At 46.6% G+C, this 18,006-nt stretch overlaps 1 protein-coding gene across 2 annotated transcripts in view; it reads right to left on the bottom strand.

The window, feature by feature from the left end:
- Positions 1-18,006, bottom strand: part of DMXL2 (Dmx like 2) — a 401,239-nt gene that overhangs the window by 209,915 nt on the left and 173,318 nt on the right. For both annotated transcript variants that reach the window (XM_063926075.1, XM_063926076.1), the window contains exons 13-14: positions 14,276-14,397; positions 8,545-8,634 (exon numbers count right to left, since the gene is read on the bottom strand). In XM_063926075.1, coding sequence (XP_063782145.1) covers positions 8,545-8,634; positions 14,276-14,397 — 212 coding nt within the window. The remainder of the gene's footprint in view (positions 1-8,544; positions 8,635-14,275; positions 14,398-18,006) is intronic.

The following is an 18,006-nucleotide window of genomic DNA, read 5'->3' as shown; positions in this document are numbered from 1 at the left end:
GGAGATCGTCCAAGTAAGGGATAATTAAGACGCCTTTTCTTCGAAGAAGAATCATCATTTCGGCCATTACCTTGGTAAAGACCCGGGGTGCCGTGGACAATCCAAACGGCAGCGTCTGAAACTGATAGTGACAGTTCTGTACCACAAACCTGAGGTACCCTTGGTGAGAAGGGCAAATTGGGACATGGAGGTAAGCATCCTTGATGTCCAGAGACACCATATAGTCCCCTTCTTCCAGTTCGCTATCACTGCTCTGAGTGACTCCATCTTGAACTTGAACCTTTTTATGTAAGTGTTCAAGGATTTCAGATTTAAAATGGGTCTCACCGAGCCGTCCGGCTTCGGTACCACAAACAGCGTGGAATAATACCCCTTTCCCTGTTGTAGGAGGGGTACCTTGATTATCACTTGCTGGGAATACAGCTTGTGAATGGCTTCCAATACAGCCTCCCTGTCGGGGGGAGACGTTGGTAAAGCAGACTTCAGGAACCGGCGAGGGGGAGACGTCTCGAATTCCAATTTGTACCCCTGAGATACTACCTGCAGGATCCAGGGGTCCACTTGCGAGTGAGCCCACTGCGCGCTGAAATTCTTGAGACGGGCCCCCACCGTGCCTGAGTCCGCTTGTAAGGCCCCAGCGTCATGCTGAGGACTTGGCAGAAGCGGGGGAGGGCTTCTGTTCGTGGGAAGAGGCTGTCTGCTGCAGTCTTTTTCCCCTTCCTCTGCCCCGGGGCAGATATGAGTGGCCTTTTGCCCGCTTGCCCTTATGGGGACGAAAGGACTGAGCCTGAAAAGACGGTATCTTTTTCTGCTGCGAGGTGACTTGGGGTAAAAAGGTGGATTTCCCAGCCGTTGCCGTGGCCACCAGGTCCGATAGACCGACCCCAAATAACTCCTCCCCTTTATACGGCAATACTTCCATATGCCGTTTGGAATCCGCATCCCCTGACCACTGTCGCGTCCATAATCCTCTTCTGGCAGAAATGGACATCGCACTTACTCTTGATGCCAGAGTGCAAATATCCCTCTGTGCATCTCGCATATATAGAAATGCATCCTTTAAATGCTCTATAGTCAATAATATATTGTCCCTGTCCAGGGTATCAATATTTTCAGTCAGGGAATCCGACCAAGCCACCCCAGCACTGCACATCCAGGCTGAGGCGATTGCTGGTCGCAGTATAATACCAGTATGTGTGTATATACTTTTTAGGATATTTTCCAGCTTCCTATCAGCTGGTTCCTTGAGGGCGGCCGTATCAGGAGACGGTAACGCCACTTGTTTTGATAAGCGTGTGAGCGCCTTATCTACCCTAGGGGGTGTTTCCCAACGTGCCCTAACCTCTGGCGGGAAAGGGTATAATGCCAATAATTTTTTAGAAATTAGCAGTTTTTTATCGGGGGAAACCCACGCTTCATCACACACCTCATTTAATTCATCTGATTCGGGAAAAACTACGGGTAGTTTTTTCACACCCCACATAATACCCTTTTTTGTGGTACTTGTAGTATCAGAAATGTTCAAAACCTCCTTCATTGCCGTGATCATGTAACGTGTGGCCCTACTGGAAAATACGTTTGTTTCCTCACCGTCGACACTGGAGTCAGTGTCCGTGTCTGTATCGACCTGAGGTAACGGGCGCTTTAGAGCCCCTGACGGTGTTTGAGACGCCTGTACAGGTATTAACTGATTAGCCGGCTGTCTCATGTCGTCAACAGTCTTTTGTAAAGTGCTGACACGATCACGTAATTCTTTCCATAAGACCATCCAGTCAGGTGTCGACATCACTAACACAGGCAATTGCTCCGCCTCCACACCATTTTCCTCCTCATACATGTCGACACAACGTACCGACACACAGCACACACACAGGGAATGCTCTGATAGAGGACAGGACCCCACTAGCCCTTTGGGGAGACAGAGGGAGAGTTTGCCAGCACACACCAGAGCGCTATATATATATACAGGGATAACCTTATATAAGTGTTTTTCCCTAATATAGCTGCTGTATATATTTATATGCCAATTTAGTGCCCCATCTCTCTTGTTTTACCCTGTTTCTGTAGTGCAGGACTGCAGGGGAGAGTCAGGGAACCTTCCTCCAACGGAGCTGTGAGGAAATGGCGCCAGTGTGCTGAGGAGATAGGCTCCGCCCCCTTCTCGGCGGCCTTTCTCCCGCTTTTCTATGGAAAAATTGGCTGGGGTTAAATACATCCATATAGCCCAGGAGCTATATGTGATGTATTTTTTGCCAAAAAGGTGTTTTATTGCGTCTCAGGGCGCCCCCCCCAGCGCCCTGCACCCTCAGTGACCGGAGTGTGAAGTGTGCTGAGAGCAATGGCGCACAGCTGCGGTGCTGTGCGCTACCTTATTGAAGACAGGAACGTCTTCTGCCGCCGATTTTTCCGGACCTCTTCACTCTTCTGGCTCTGTAAGGGGGCCGGCGGCGCGGCTCTGGGACCCATCCATGGCTGGGCCTGTGATCGTCCCTCTGGAGCTAATGTCCAGTAGCCTAAGAAGCCCAATCCACTCTGCACGCAGGTGAGTTCGCTTCTTCTCCCCTTAGTCCCTCGGTGCAGTGAACCTGTTGCCAGCAGGTCTCACTGAAAATAAAAAACCTACTTTAAACTTTTACACTAAGCAGCTCAGGAGAGCCCCTTAGCCTGCACCCGTCTCGTTCGGGCACAAAAATCTAACTGAGGCTTGGAGGAGGGTCATAGGGGGAGGAGCCAGTGCACACCAGGTAGTCCTAAAGTTTTTTACTTTTGTGCCCAGTCTCCTGCGGAGCCGCTATTCCCCATGGTCCTTTCGGAGTCCCCAGCATCCACTAGGACGTTAGAGAAAATGGATTTAATGTAATTAACACAAGTCTTAACTCGGCTTTCAGGTTTACTTTTAGCCACATTGCTCTAGTTAAAATATAGTGAGGAATGTTAAAAAAGCTACCATCAGCTACTTGTAAAAATAAGATTTTACTTACCGATAAATCTATTTCTCGTAGTCCGTAGTGGATGCTGGGACTCCTTCAGGACCATGGGGAATAGCGGCTCCGCAGGAGACAGGGCACAAAATTTAAAAGTTTGACCACTAGGTGGTGTGTACTGGCTCCTCCCCCTATGACCCTCCTCCAAGCCTCAGTTAGGATACTGTGCCCGGACGAGCGTACACAATAAGGAAGGATTTTGAATCCCGGGTAAGACTCATACCAGCCACACCAATCACACCGTACAACTTGTGATCTGAACCCAGTTAACAGTATGACAAACGTAGGAGCCTCTGAACAGACGGCTCACAACAATAACAACCCGATTTTTTTGTAACAATAACTATGTACAAGTATTGCAGACAATCCGCACTTGGGATGGGCGCCCAGCATCCACTACGGACTACGAGAAATAGATTTATCGGTAAGTAAAATCTTATTTTCTCTGACGTCTTAGTGGATGCTGGGACTCCGTCAGGACCATGGGGATTATACCAAAGCTCCCAAACGGGCGGGAGAGTGCGGATGACTCTGCAGCACCGAATGAGAGAACTCCAGGTCCTCCTTAGCCAGGGTATCAAATTTGTAGAATTTTACAAACGTGTTCTCCCCTGACCACGTAGCTGCTCGGCAGAGTTGTAATGCCGAGACCCCTCGGGCAGCCGCCCAAGATGAGCCCACCTTCCTAGTGGAATGGGCCTTGACAGATTTAGGCTGTGGCAGGCCTGCCACAGAATGTGCAAGTTGAATTGTGCTACAAATCCAACGAGCAATCGTCTGCTTAGAAGCAGGAGCACCCAGCTTGTTGGGTGCATACAGTATAAACAGCGAGTCAGATTTTCTGACTCCAGCCGTCCTTGAAATATATTTTTTCAATGCTCTGACAACGTCCAGCAACTTGGAATCCTCCAAATCGCTAGTAGCCGCAGGCACCACAATAGGCTGGTTCAGGTGAAACGCTGAAACCACCTTAGGCAGAAAGTGAGGACGCGTCCGCAGTTCTGCCCTGTCCGAATGGAAAATCAGATATGGGCTTTTATACGATAAAGCTGCCAATTCTGACACTCTCCTGGCTGAAGCCAGGGCCAGTAGCATGGTTACTTTCCATGTAAGATATTTCAAATCCACCGATTTGAGTGGCTCAAACCAATGGGATTTGAGAAAATCCAAAACTACATTAAGATCCCACGGTGCCACTGGGGGCACAACCGGGGGCTGTATATGTAGTACTCCTTTTACAAAAGTCTGGACTTCAGGAACTGAAGCCAATTCTTTCTGGAAGAAAATCGACAGGGCCGAAATTTGAACCTTAATGGACCCTAATTTGAGGCCCATAGACAATCCTGTTTGCAGGAAATGTAGGAATCGACCCAGTTGAAATTCCTCCGTGGGGGCCTTCCTGGCCTCACACCACGCAACATATTTTCTCCAAATGCGGTGATAATGTTGTGCAGTCACCTCCTTCCTGGCTTTTACCAGGGTAGGGATGACCTCTTCCGGAATGCCTTTTTCCCTTAGGATTCGGCGTTCAACCGCCATGCCGTCAAACGCAGCCGCGGTAAGTCTTGGAATAGACACGGTCCCTGCTGAAGCAGGTCCCGTCTTAGAGGTAGAGGCCACGGATCTTCCGTGAGCATCTCCTGAAGTTCCGGGTACCAAGTTCTTCTTGGCCAATCCGGAGCCACGAGTATCGTTCTTACTCCCCTTTGCCATATAATTCTCAGTACTTTTGGTATGAGAGGCAGAGGAGGAAACACATACACTGACTGGTACACCCATGGTGTTACCAGAGCGTCTACAGCTATTGCCTGAGGGTCTCTTGACCTGGCGCAATACCTGTCCAGTTTTTTGTTGAGGCGGGACGCCATCATGTCCACCATTGGTCTTTCCCAATGGACCACAATCATGTGGAAGACTTCTGGATGAAGTCCCCACTCTCCCGGGTGCAGATCGTGTCTGCTGAGGAAGTCTGCTTCCCAGTTGTCCACTCCCGGGATGAACACAGCTGACAGTGCTAACACATGATTTTCTGCCCAGCGGAGAATCCTTGCAGCTTCTGCCATTGCCCTCCTGCTTCTTGTGCCGCCCTGTCTGTTTACGTGGGCGACTGCCGTGATGTTGTCCGACTGAATCAACACCGGCTGACCCTGAAGCAGAGGTTTTGCCAGGCTTAGAGCATTGTAGATTGCTCTTAGCTCCAGTATATTTATGTGAAGAGACGTCTCCAGGCTTGACCACGCGCCCTGAAAGTTTCTTCCCTGTGTGACCGCTCCCCAGCCTCTCAGGCTGGCATCCGTGGTCACTAGGACCCAGTTCTGTATGCCGAATCTGCGGCCCTCTAACAGATGAGCACTCTGCAACCACCATAGCAGAGACACTCTTGTCCTTGTGGACAATTTTATCCGCTGATGCATCTGCAGATGCGATCCGGACCATTTGTCCAGCAGATCCCACTGAAAAGTTCGTGCATGGAATCTGCCGAATGGAATCGCTTCGTAAGAAGCTACCATTTTTCCCAGGACTCTTGTGCATTGATGCACAGATACTTTTCCTGGTTTTAGGAGGTTCCTGACTAGATCGGATAACTCCCTGGCTTTCTCCTCCGGAAGAAATACCTTTTTCTGAACAGTGTCCAGAATCATCCCTAGGAACAACAGACGTGTCGTCGGGATCAGTTGGGATTTTGGAAAATTCAGAATCCACCCGTGTTGTTGGAGCACTACTTGGGTTAGTGCTACTCCGACCTCCAGCTGTTCTCTGGATCTTGCCCTTATCAGGAGATCGTCCAAGTAAGGGATAATTAAGACGCCTTCTCTTCGAAGAAGGATCATCATTTCGGCCATTACCTTGGTAAAGACCCGGGGTGCCGTGGACAATCCAAACGTCAGCGTCTGAAACTGATAATGACAGTTTTGGACCACGAACCTGAGGTACCCTTGGTGTAGGAGGGGTACCTTGACTATCACCTGCTGAGAATACAGCTTGTGAATGGCCTCCAATACCGTCGCCCTGTCGGAGGGAGACGTTGGCAAAGCAGACTTTAGGAAACGGCGAGGAGGGGACTTCTCGAATTCCAACCTGTAACCCTGAGATACTACCTGCAGGATCCAGGGGTCCACCTGCGAGTGAGCCCACTGTGCGCTGAAATGTTTGAGGCGACCCCCCACCGCCCCTGAGTCTGCTTGTAAGGTCCCAGCGTCATTCTGACACCTTTGTAGAAGCCGGGGAGGGCTTCTGCTCCTGGGAAGGAGCTGCTTGTTGCAGTCTCTTACCCTTTCCTTTGCCTCGGGGCAAATAGGAATGTCCTTTTGCTCGTTTGTTCTTATAGGAACGAAAGGACTGCGGCTGAAAAGCCTGCGGCTTTTTCTGCTGGGAGGTGACCTGGGGTAAAAAGGTGGATTTTCCGGCCGTTGCCGTGGCCACCAGATCCGATAGAACGACCCCAAATAATTCCTCCCCCTTATACGGCAATACTTCCATATGTCGTTTGGAATCCGCATCACCTGACCACTGGCGCGTCCATAAACTTCTTCTGGCAGAAATGGACATCGCACTTACTCTTGATGCCAGAGTGCAAATATCTCTCTGTGCATCTCGCATATAAAGAAATGCATCCTTTAACTGCTCTATAGTCAGTAAAATACTGTCCCTATCCAGGGTATCAATATTTTCAGACAGTGACTCCGACCAAGCCACGCCAGCACTGCACATCCAGGCTGAGGCGATTGCTGGTCTCAGTATAACACCCGTATGTGTGTATATACTTTTTAATGTATTCTCCAGCCTCCTATCAGCTGGATCCTTGAGGGCGGCCGTATCAGGAGACGGTAACGCCACTTGCTTTGATAAGCGTGTGAGCGCCTTATCCACCCTAGGAGGTGTTTCCCAGCGCGCCCTAACCTCTGGCGGGAAAGGGTATAATGCCAATAACTTCTTTGAAATTAGCAGTTTTCTATCTGGGGTAACCCACGCTTCATCACACACTTCATTCAGTTCCTCTGATTCAGGAAAAACTATCGGTAGTTTTTTCACACCCCACATAATACCCCTTTTTGTGGTACTTGCAGTATCAGAGATATGCAAAGCCTCCTTCATTGCCGTGATCATATAACGTGTGGCCCTACTGGAAAATACGTTTGTTTCTTCACCGTCGACACTGGATTCAGTGTCAGTGTCTGGGTCTGTGTCGACCGACTGAGGTAAAGGGCGTTTTACAGCCCCTGACGGTGTCTGAGACGCCTGGACAGGTACTAACTGGTTTGCCGGCTGTCTCATGTCGTCAACCGACTTTTGTAGCGTGCTGACACTATCCCGTAATTCCATAAACAAAGCCATCCATTCTGGTGTCGACTCCCTAGGGGGTGACATCACCATTACAGGCAATTGCTCCGCCTCCACGCCAACATCGTCCTCATACATGTCGACACACACGTACCGACACACAGCAGACACACAGGGAATGCTCTGATAGAAGACAGGACCCCACTAGCCCTTTGGGGAGACAGAGGGAGAGTTTGCCAACACACACCCAAGCGCTATAAATATATATATAGGGACAACCTTAATAAGTGTGTTCCCTTTATAGCAGCTCAAATATTATAAATATCGCCAATAAGTGCCCCCCCTCTCTGTTTTTACCCTGTTTCTGTAGTGCAGTGCAGGGGAGAGTCCTGGGAGCCTTCCTCGCAGCGGAGCTGGGCAGGAAAATGGCGCTGTGTGCTGAGGAGAATAGGCCCCGCCCCCTTTTCGGCAGGCTTCTTCTCCCGGTTTTTTTGGAACCTGGCAGGGGTTAAATACATCCATATAGGCCCAGGGGCTATATGTGATATATTTTAGCCAGAATAGGTATATTACATTGCTGCCCAGGGCGCCCCCCCCAGCGCCCTGCACCCTCAGTGACCGCTGGTGTGAAGTGTGCGGAGAGCAATGGCGCACAGCTGCAGTGCTGTGCGCTACCTCATGAAGACTGAGACGTCTTCTGCCGCCGGTTTCTGGACCTCTTCTCTATTCGGCATCTGCAAGGGGGTCGGCGGCGCGGCTCCGGTGACCCATCCAGGCTGTACCTGTGATCGTCCCTCTGGAGCTAGTGTCCAGTAGCCTAAGAAGCAAATCCATCCTGCACGCAGGTGAGTTCACTTCTTCTCCCCTAAGTCCCTCGTTGCAGTGAGCCTGTTGCCAGCAGGACTCACTGAAAATAAAAAACCTAACAAACTTTTTCTAAGCAGCTCTTTAGGAGAGCCACCTAGATTGCACCCTGCTCGGACGGGCACAAAAACCTAACTGAGGCTTGGAGGAGGGTCATAGGGGGAGGAGCCAGTACACACCACCTAGTGGTCAAACTTTTAAATTTTGTGCCCTGTCTCCTGCGGAGCCGCTATTCCCCATGGTCCTGACGGAGTCCCAGCATCCACTAGGACGTCAGAGAAAGATGTTTACAGGCGCTTTACTGCACCATAATATGTGTGGTAGAATGCTACTCAAGATTAGTGGGAAGAAAAAAAAAACCTTAAGTCAGAGAGAAAAAGAAATAAATTCACAGAACAAACACAGATCTACATACCTTGCTAGTTATCACATCAAGCTCAATGATACACCCGGGGCGTGCGGTAGACTGCTGGCTGACAATATTAAACACTTCACCAATAAGTTTCTAAAATGAGTGAGCAAGCATTAGCAACACATCACTGAAAAGATGCAAAGAGGGAAAGTGTGGTACAAAAACCATAATGAGAATACTGATGGGGTGATATATTTTCTTTAAAATGAAAATTATGGTTTATTAAGCATTTCAAATAAGCAACTCCACTGCATTCTGGGATCACTATATAAAGGAAAAAAGAAAATATACAGACAGCGCTAGCAGATTTCTTATTAAATAATGATGTATTAATTATCATTTCCTCTATTAATATCTCTGATAAAAAATCCCTTTCTTACCTCTAAAACTTAATTGCAAACAATTATACAAAACTTTTATCTAAAATCATGGCACTAATAGATATACAATCACAACACATTTAATAATATTACTCTGCTCTCTTAGACCACTTAATTTCTCCTTGATACAAGCAGCATACAACTCTAACCAATTACCTCACACTGTTTCACTTCAGTGTTACAAATTCTACCAGCTCTAGATAGATGTTAAATGTCTTTATTCCACTCAAGATGAGGGTGTGCAGTTCATTGACACACATATAAAACAAAAGAATCACTTGTTCAGGGCCAAGTTAAATTATTACTTGCTTCCAGGTGTTCGTTTTAACCTGGGAATATTAAATAGCTTTTTCTCCTCTCTTTTGGGATCCACGCTGATTTCGTGCACAACCGCATTTAGGTAATTATTAATTTGTTGGTTAGACATGCATGTATAGAATAACTTATCTCAAAATAACAGAGTTAGTATAGTGTCATAGCGGACATTTAGACATGGCCATGTTAAAATCCAGTTTTTACCGCAATCTCTCCTGGGTTCCGTTATATTGTGCTCCCGGCTTCTGGTGCCCAAAACCTTTGTAAAAAGCCTTATCCGGAGATCATCAGATTGTTTCCAGCCTGGAGACAGAAGTGCGGTATGGTAATCACAGGTAGAGCGGGTGAATAAAGACGCGTTTCCTCAGTCATATGTTTCAAATTTGCCGCTCCTTTCTTTTATCGCTGAAGTCTCTTATCTGCGCTTGCGTACATTACCTGCGCTTCACGCCTCACTTTCCGTTTATCAGTCGGTCAAATTATCAGCGGCTAGCAATTACGTATGGCTCATTCACAACCACACTTATCAGTGACAGCTACCTATGTAATCTATTAATGACCACACCTGATTGACTTCAGCATGAGATTACAATTTAACTAACCTTATATTCCATATCCATATCGTAACTGCATATTTATACCAGATGGTGGACAGATAGAGAATACCTGGATACCAAATAGACCAGTAGGCTTCCATAAGTGTGGGAGCTCTACATGCAACACCTGCGCACATACAAGTAGAAAAGTAGTTGAATTTTGTTCAAACCAAAATGGTGAGAAATTCCAGATAAAAAGTTTTATTAATTGCAGATCAAAATTTGTGATCTACGTTGTGCAGTGTGGTTGTGGGAAGCAATATGTGGGACGAACAAACCGTATGCTCCATACAAGATTTATGGAGCATCGGAGAAATATTAATAAAAATATAAGAACACATCCCTTGTCCAACCACACTGCACAATGTGATCTATACTCACCTAGCAATATAAAAATTATTGGGATAGAACAGATTAAGACTACTCCACGTGGGGGCGACAGGTTTAATACTCTCTGCAGGAGAGAGGCATTTTGGATATTCAGGCTAGGAACCATGTGCCCTGATGGTCTAAATGATACGGTGGAACTTAACCATATCAGATAAACCATAGGACAAAATGGTAAGTCTAGGTCAAGTGTTGTTTGCTTCTAAAATGGGGTATTAGTCATATCACGTAAAAATTAATATCAAGCTAGTATCTAAACAAATATAAAATCTAATCACGGGGGGGGGGGGGGGGGGGTTTGCTAAGGTTTAAAGGATGAAAACTACAAAATTGATAGATGGGGATGTAGTGGGTAGTTGAAGGTAAATTTTGTTTAGGTCATGTGTTTGTCTCATTATGAAATGTTAGATGTTATTTTTATTTATTGGTGAAAAAAAATTTAACTAGTTAAATGGGATGTGCTAGCATGGTGTTTAATAACACTTTCAAATTGGGTGCGTAGTGTGGCTTTAATTGCTGCCCTGATTGAATACACTAGTGTAAGGTAAATAATAGTTAGAGGTGCAATAGTTTTTAGCTATATGTACACCTAAGTGGAAAATATTAAGAACAAGTCCGTTAGATATTGTGAAATGAGTATATGTTCCATGAGAAAATATTAGTTTTTTAAGTTTCTGTTTCAGGTAAATTCCGCTCTGCTTATTTATAGATAACTGTATATCAATATACCTGGTACATATGGGATCGGATGGTATAAATATGCAGTTACGATATGGATATGGAATATAAGGTTAGTTAAATTGTAATCTCATGCTGAAGTCAATCAGGTGTGGTCATTAATAGATTACATAGGTAGCTGTCACTGATAAGTGTGGTTGTGAATGAGCCATACGTAATTGCTAGCCGCTGATAATTTGACCGACTGATAAACTGAAAGTGAGGCGCGAAGCGCAGGTAATGTACGCAAGCGCAGATGAGAGACTTCAGCGATAAAAGAAAGCGGAGCGGCAAATTTCAAACATCTGACTGAGGAAGCCGCCGATGCCGACAGGCGGAGAAACGCGTCTTTATTCACCCGCTCTACCTGTGATTACCATACCGCACTTCTGTCTCCAGGCTGGGAACAATCTGATGATCTCCGGATAAGGCTTTTTACAAAGGTTTTGGGCACCAGAAGCCGGGAGCACAATATAACGGAACCCAGGAGAGATTGCGGTAAAAACTGGATTTTAACATGGCCATGTCTAAATGTCCGCTGTGACACTATACTAACTCTGTTATCTTGAGATAAGTTATTCTATACATGCATGTCTAACCAACTAATTAATAATTAACCAACTGCGGTTGTGCACGAAATCAGCGTGGATCCCAAAAGAGAGGAGAAAAAGCTATTTAATATTCCCAGGTTAAAACGAACATCTGGAAGCAAGTAATAATTTAACTTGGCCCTGAACAAGTAATTATTTTGTTTTATATGTGTGTCAATGAACTGCACACCCTCATCTTGAGTGGAATAAAGACATTTAACATCTAACTAGAGCTGGTAGAATTTGTAACACTGAAGTGAAACAGTGTGAGGTAATTGGTTAGAGTTGTATGCTGCTTGTATCAAGGAGAAATTAAGTGGTCTAAGAGAGCAGAGTAATATTATTAAATTGTGTTGTGATTGTATATCTATTAGTGCCATGATTTTAGATAAAAGTTTTGTATAATTGTATGCAATTAAGTTTTAGAGGTAAGAAAGGGATTTTTTTATCAGAGATATTAATAGAGGAAATTATAATTAATACATCATTATTTAATAAGAAATCTGCTAGCGCTGTCTGTATATTTTCTTTTTTCTTTTTGTAACTATTGTGGTCAGGGGGTAGAGAGGTCCCCCTGTCTTACAGTGAGCTGCACGCAGATTACTCTTGGGACATATACGTTTAATTTAAACTAATTACTAGCGCCAGTGGGCTACTTTATTGTAGGTCTTTGGTTTTGTGTTTCACTATATACAGCTCTAAATGGAAACTGATACAAAGCGCCACCTACAGATCATTTTACAACTTATGGGGTCATTAGTGTCCCCCTTTTGGTCATTAGTTTAAGTTATTCCCCCCACACGTTTTATAAACGTGTGGGGGGAATTTACTAAATAGCGGTTTTGAAATCCTGGTGGGATAAAGTAAAAAACACTGCAATCCCTCAGAGACACCCACTGAAGAATAGAAAAGACCATCCTGATTTTCCACTGGTATGCGGTTAAAATACCGGCGCTGAAACCTGATAGGGGTACTATCCCACTGCCGGAGTGCCGCCGAGGTAGGTGATTCTACCTCTGTGGGTGTCACCACACACATAGAGTGAGAATAGAATCTGTGGTGAGCGAAGCGAGCCACCATGCCCACATCGTGACAAGCGCAGCGTGTCGTGGACACCCACAGAGGGAGAATATGTCGGGATTGTGCCGGTCGGGATTCCGGTGTCGGTATTCCGACTGCCGGGATTCCGTCCAGCGGGATCTTGACCGCATCCCCTGTATTTTAGGCTTTGAACCCACCATCAATCCATGGCATATACCATCAGGTTTGCAGACCACTGGAAAACTTATGTGCAATAAATGATTTTCTTTCCTTATTATTAAAAACTATTTCCATAATATCTCTCTTATAGTTAGTCAACAGGACTATCCAGTTGTAGATTACAACATGAATCCACTTCTGAGTATATCCCATTCTGGACTATATGGAGTATAAAAACATTTAGATATGTTTAAGTTAATTTTTATTATGTACACAAACACAACTGACATAATAGGTTATGAATAGGTTAGGTCTTGTTATGAAGTCACGTGTTAGTTGGAAATGAGCACAGGAGGTAAAGAGTAAAAACTAACATAGACTATTGGGTGTATTCAATACCTGTCGGAAACTGCCGTCTTGTCAGAAAGACGGCAGTTTCCGACAGGTTTAGGTCGGAAGGGGTTCCGACCTATTCAATGCGGCCTCGTTTTTTCCATCAAGTCGGGAAATCCGACTTGTTGGAAAGCTGTCGGATTGGCTTAACAGCCACCGATCCGCGTGCTTCTGTCGGAAAAGCGACCAAATCAGACAGGTATTGGTCCCGTTTCTGACAATGTCAATCCGACTTTGTATAAAGTCGGATTGACATTGTGGAACCGGGGAGATGAGAGGGGGGAGCGGGGACAGGTAGGAAGGGACAGGGACCATGCATGCCGCACTAGTGATGACACCAGGTCACCCTGTACAACTTGCCCCCATGTACATACACCAGGCACACTGACTACACTCATCATCCGGAGGGAGATAACAGGACCCCCAGCACTGTCAGCACCAGGGCTCACCCGCAGTCACAGTCCCGGCAGTGCTGACCGTGTGCAATCACCCCCCAGCAACAGGTCCCCGGGCCGGCCCCGCACATGCTAGACACCTGCTGACACTCACTGCTGGCTAGCTATGTCGCTGCCCGGGCTGTAACGGTGCTGGGGAAAGCGTAAGCGGACGTTACGTGTCCCGGGGACGAGTGTCCACAGCCGGCCGCTGTGTGCTGAGCCGTCCTCTCCCGCTACACTGCCGCTGCTGTCGGGCTTCCCGGTCCCCCCACAGCTGCCAGACACCCGCCCGCCCTGCACCCCGGCCTCGCCACTTCCATTGCAGTGCAGATCGATGGCCTGCGAGGAGATGAGACAGGTGAGGAGAGGAGCGGGGACGGATGAGGAGGAGCGGGTCAGCAGTCCCTGCCGGTACTTGTGACAGTTGTCGGGAACAGCCAAATCAGACAGTCGGATTTGGCCGCTCATTAAATAGCCCTCGTCGGATCCATTATGACAAATGCATGTTGGAATGGATCCGACTCATATTGAATACACCCCTATAGTGACTTTACTTATAAAAAATATTTTCAATTACTTAACACTGAATTTATACTTCCATCAGAAAATAGTAATTTATTGCAAACATTCATACAAAGAAAATTAATAATATTAATAATCTAAAACTACAGTACGTGTCACAATATTCTTGAGTGGAACTTAAACTATATAAGACTTACAGATGACTCAGGATCTGATAGCTCATCCAGTAGCTTTCGTGCATCAACCACTGCCTGATACAGTCTTAAATCAGTCCCATCAGAGGCTACAAAGCAGGCACTGGCTGAATTACAGTATGTGCCTGAAAAATAAAATGTGTCAGAATAGTTTAAATGTACAAGTTTCACAATTCAACCTGTCTCCTACATGAGTCCTTATAACAAATTACTGAACAATAAGAGCAAGTTATGGGAAGCAGTCAGAATACTGATGCCGGGATCCCGACTCTAGTCTAAATGCCGACACTGGCATTCAGAAGGGGGCAACATCCTGGAGCTGGAGCCCAGACAACTGGGGTCCCGAATGATGAGACACCACAGTGCTGCAGAGGTAATCCGTGGGGTGGGGGGTAAGATAGGTTTATGCTGCATCCCGGGGGGTTAGGGTTAGGCTGCATCTCAGGGGGTTAGGATTAGGGATCGGGGGGGGGGGTAAGGGGTAGAACACCCTTTACTCACCCCTGTCAGTGTTTTAAACTCCGGGATCCTGGTGTCGGTATTTCGACCGCCGGGAACCCATACGCTGGGATCTCATACTGATCCCCAAGCTATAAAATAGTGTTCAACAGTGATTTCGGATTTTTTTTCCCCCCAACATAATCTTTTGCTTTTGATTAGTGCATTTAAAAATAAAGGGTGTTTCTTTTTAATGACGACTGTAGTAAGTGTTTACAAAGTAAGAATTATATAAGAATTATATATTAGCAGAACTCGCCGTTCAGCAGAGTTCCCATTATTTAACTTCCCCATAATGACTTTGCCTCTTTCCTAAACACTTTTGACAATTTAATTCAATTGTGATAGTTCTCTCACAATATAATATATGGGGATGTGGCCTAATTACTTTGCTTTAAGTGCAGTATGGTATAAATGGGGGTGTAGACAAGTTTTAAATTAACCAAAAAGGTTCATTAGGCAGACTGGACTTTAATTTGCTCATAACCTGTACAGAGTGACAGCATCTCTTATATATTCACCTTTCTGCCCTAAAAAGATTAACAAATAAAGGTTTGTGTTTAAAATGCATTTAAAAAATAATAAGAATTTACTTACCGATAATTCTATTTCTCATAGTCCGTAGTGGATGCTGGGGACTCCGAAAGGACCATGGGGGATAGCGGCTCCGCAGGAGACTGGGCACAAAAGTAAAAGCTTTAGGACTACCTGGTGTGCACTGGCTCCTATGACCCTCCTCCAAGCCTCAGTTAGGATACTGTGCCCGGACGAGCGTACACAATAAGGAAGGATTTTGAATCCCGGGTAAGACTCATACCAGCCACACCAATCACACCGTACAACTTGTGATTTGAACCCAGTTAACAGCATGATAACAGAGGAGCCTCTGAAAAGATGGCTCACAACAATAATAACCCGATTTTTGTAACAATAACTATGTACAAGTATTGCAGACAATCCGCACTTGGGATGGGCGCCCAGCATCCACTACGGACTATGAGAAATAGAATTATCGGTAAGTAAATTCTTATTTTCTCTGACGTCCTAGTGGATGCTGGGGACTCCGAAAGGACCATGGGGATTATACCAAAGCTCCCAAACGGGCGGGAGAGTGCGGATGACTCTGCAGCACCGAATGAGAGAACTCCAGGTCCTCCTCAGCCAGGGTATCAAATTTGTAGAATTTAGCAAACGTGTTTGCCCCTGACCAAGTAGCTGCTCGGCAAAGTTGTAAAGCCGAGCCACCTCGGGCAGCCGCCCAAGATGAGCCCACTTTCCGTGTGGAATGGGCTTTTACAGATTTTGGCTGTGGCAGGCCTGCCACAGAATGTGCAAGCTGAATTGTACTACAAATCCAACGAGCAATCGTCTGCTTAGAAGCAGGAGCACCCAGCTTGTTGGGTGCATACAGAATAAACAGCGAGTCAGATTTTCTGACTCCAGCCGTCCTGGAAACATATATTTTCAGGGCCCTGACTACGTCCAGCAACTTGGAATCCTCCAAGTCCCTAGTAGCCGCAGGCACCACAATAGGCTGGTTTAAGTTAAATGCTGAAACCACCTTAGGGAGAAATTGAGGACGAGTCCTCAATTCTGCCCTATCCGTATGAAAAATTAGGTAAGGGCTTTTATAGGATAAAGCCGCCAATTCTGATACACGCCTGGCTGAAGCCAGGGCTAACAGCATTACCACTTTCCATGTGAGATATTTTAAGTCCACAGTGGTGAGTGGTTCAAACCAATGTGATTTTAGGAATCCCAAAACTACATTGAGATCCCAAGGTGCCACTGGAGGCACAAAAGGAGGCTGTATATGCAGTACCCCCTTGACAAACGTCTGAACTTCAGGAACTGAAGCTAGTTCTTTTTGGAAGAATATTGACAGGGCCGAAATTTGAACCTTAATGGACCCTAATTTTAGGCCCATAGACAGTCCTGTTTGCAGGAAATGCAGGAAACGACCCAGTTGAAATTCCTCTGTAGGGGCCTTCCAGGCCTCACACCACGCAACATATTTACGCCAAATACGGTGATAATGTTGCACAGTTACATCCTTCCTGGCTTTGATCAGGGTAGGGATGACTTCATCCGGAATGCCTTTTTCCTTCAGGATCCGGCGTTCAACCGCCATGCCGTCAAACGCAGCCGCGGTAAGTCTTGGAACAGACATGGTCCCTGCTGGAGCAGGTCCTTTCTTAGAAGTAGAGGCCACGGGTCTTCCGTGAGCATCTCTTGAAGTTCCGGGTACCAAGTCCTTCTTGGCCAATCCGGAGCCACGAGTATAGTCTTTACTCCTCTCCTTCTTATGATTCTCAGTACCTTGGGTATGAGAGGCAGAGGAGGGAACACATACACTGACTGGTACACCCACGGTGTTACCAGAGCGTCCACAGCTATTGCCTGAGGATCCCTTGACCTGGCGCAATATCTGTCCAGTTTTTTGTTGAGGCGGGACGCCATCATGTCCACCTTTGGTTTTTCCCAACGGTTAACAATCATGTGGAAGACTTCTGGGTGAAGTCCCCACTCCCCCGGGTGGAGATCGTGTCTGCTGAGGAAGTCTGCTTCCCAGTTGTCCACTCCCGGAATGAACACTGCTGACAGTGCTATCACATGATTTTCCGCCCAGCGAAGAATCCTTGCAACTTCCGTCATTGCCCTCCTGCTTCTTGTGCCGCCCTGTCTGTTTACGTGGGCGACTGCCGTGATGTTGTCCGACTGGATCAACACCGGCTGACCCTGAAACAGAGGCCTTGCCTGACTTAGGGCATTGTAAATGGCCCTTAGTTCCAGGATATTTATGTGAAGTGACGTTTCCATGCTTGACCACAAGCCCTGGAAATTTCTTCCCTGTGTGACTGCTCCCCAGCCTCTCAGGCTGGCATCCGTGGTCACCAGGACCCAATCCTGAATGCCGAATCTGCGGCCCTCTAGGAGATGAGCACTCTGTAACCACCACAGGAGAGACACCCTTGTCCTTGGAGACAGGGTTATCCGCTGATGTATTTGAAGATGCGATCCGGACCATTTGTCCAGCAGATCCCACTGAAAAGTTCTTGCGTGGAATCTGCCGAATGGAATCGCTTTGTAAGAAGCCACCATCTTTCCCAGGACCCTTGTGCATTGATGCACTGACACTTGGCCTGGTCTTAGGAGGTTCCTGACTAGGTCGGATAACTCCCTGGCTTTCTCCTCCGGGAGAGAAACCTTTTTCTGTACTGTGTCCAGAATCATCC

Source organism: Pseudophryne corroboree, chromosome 6 (genome assembly GCF_028390025.1).
Source record: "Pseudophryne corroboree isolate aPseCor3 chromosome 6, aPseCor3.hap2, whole genome shotgun sequence".
Classification (NCBI taxonomy): domain Eukaryota; kingdom Metazoa; phylum Chordata; class Amphibia; order Anura; family Myobatrachidae; genus Pseudophryne; species Pseudophryne corroboree.
Note: the sequence above shows the minus strand (reverse complement) of the source record. Positions and strands in the feature narration are given on the sequence as shown.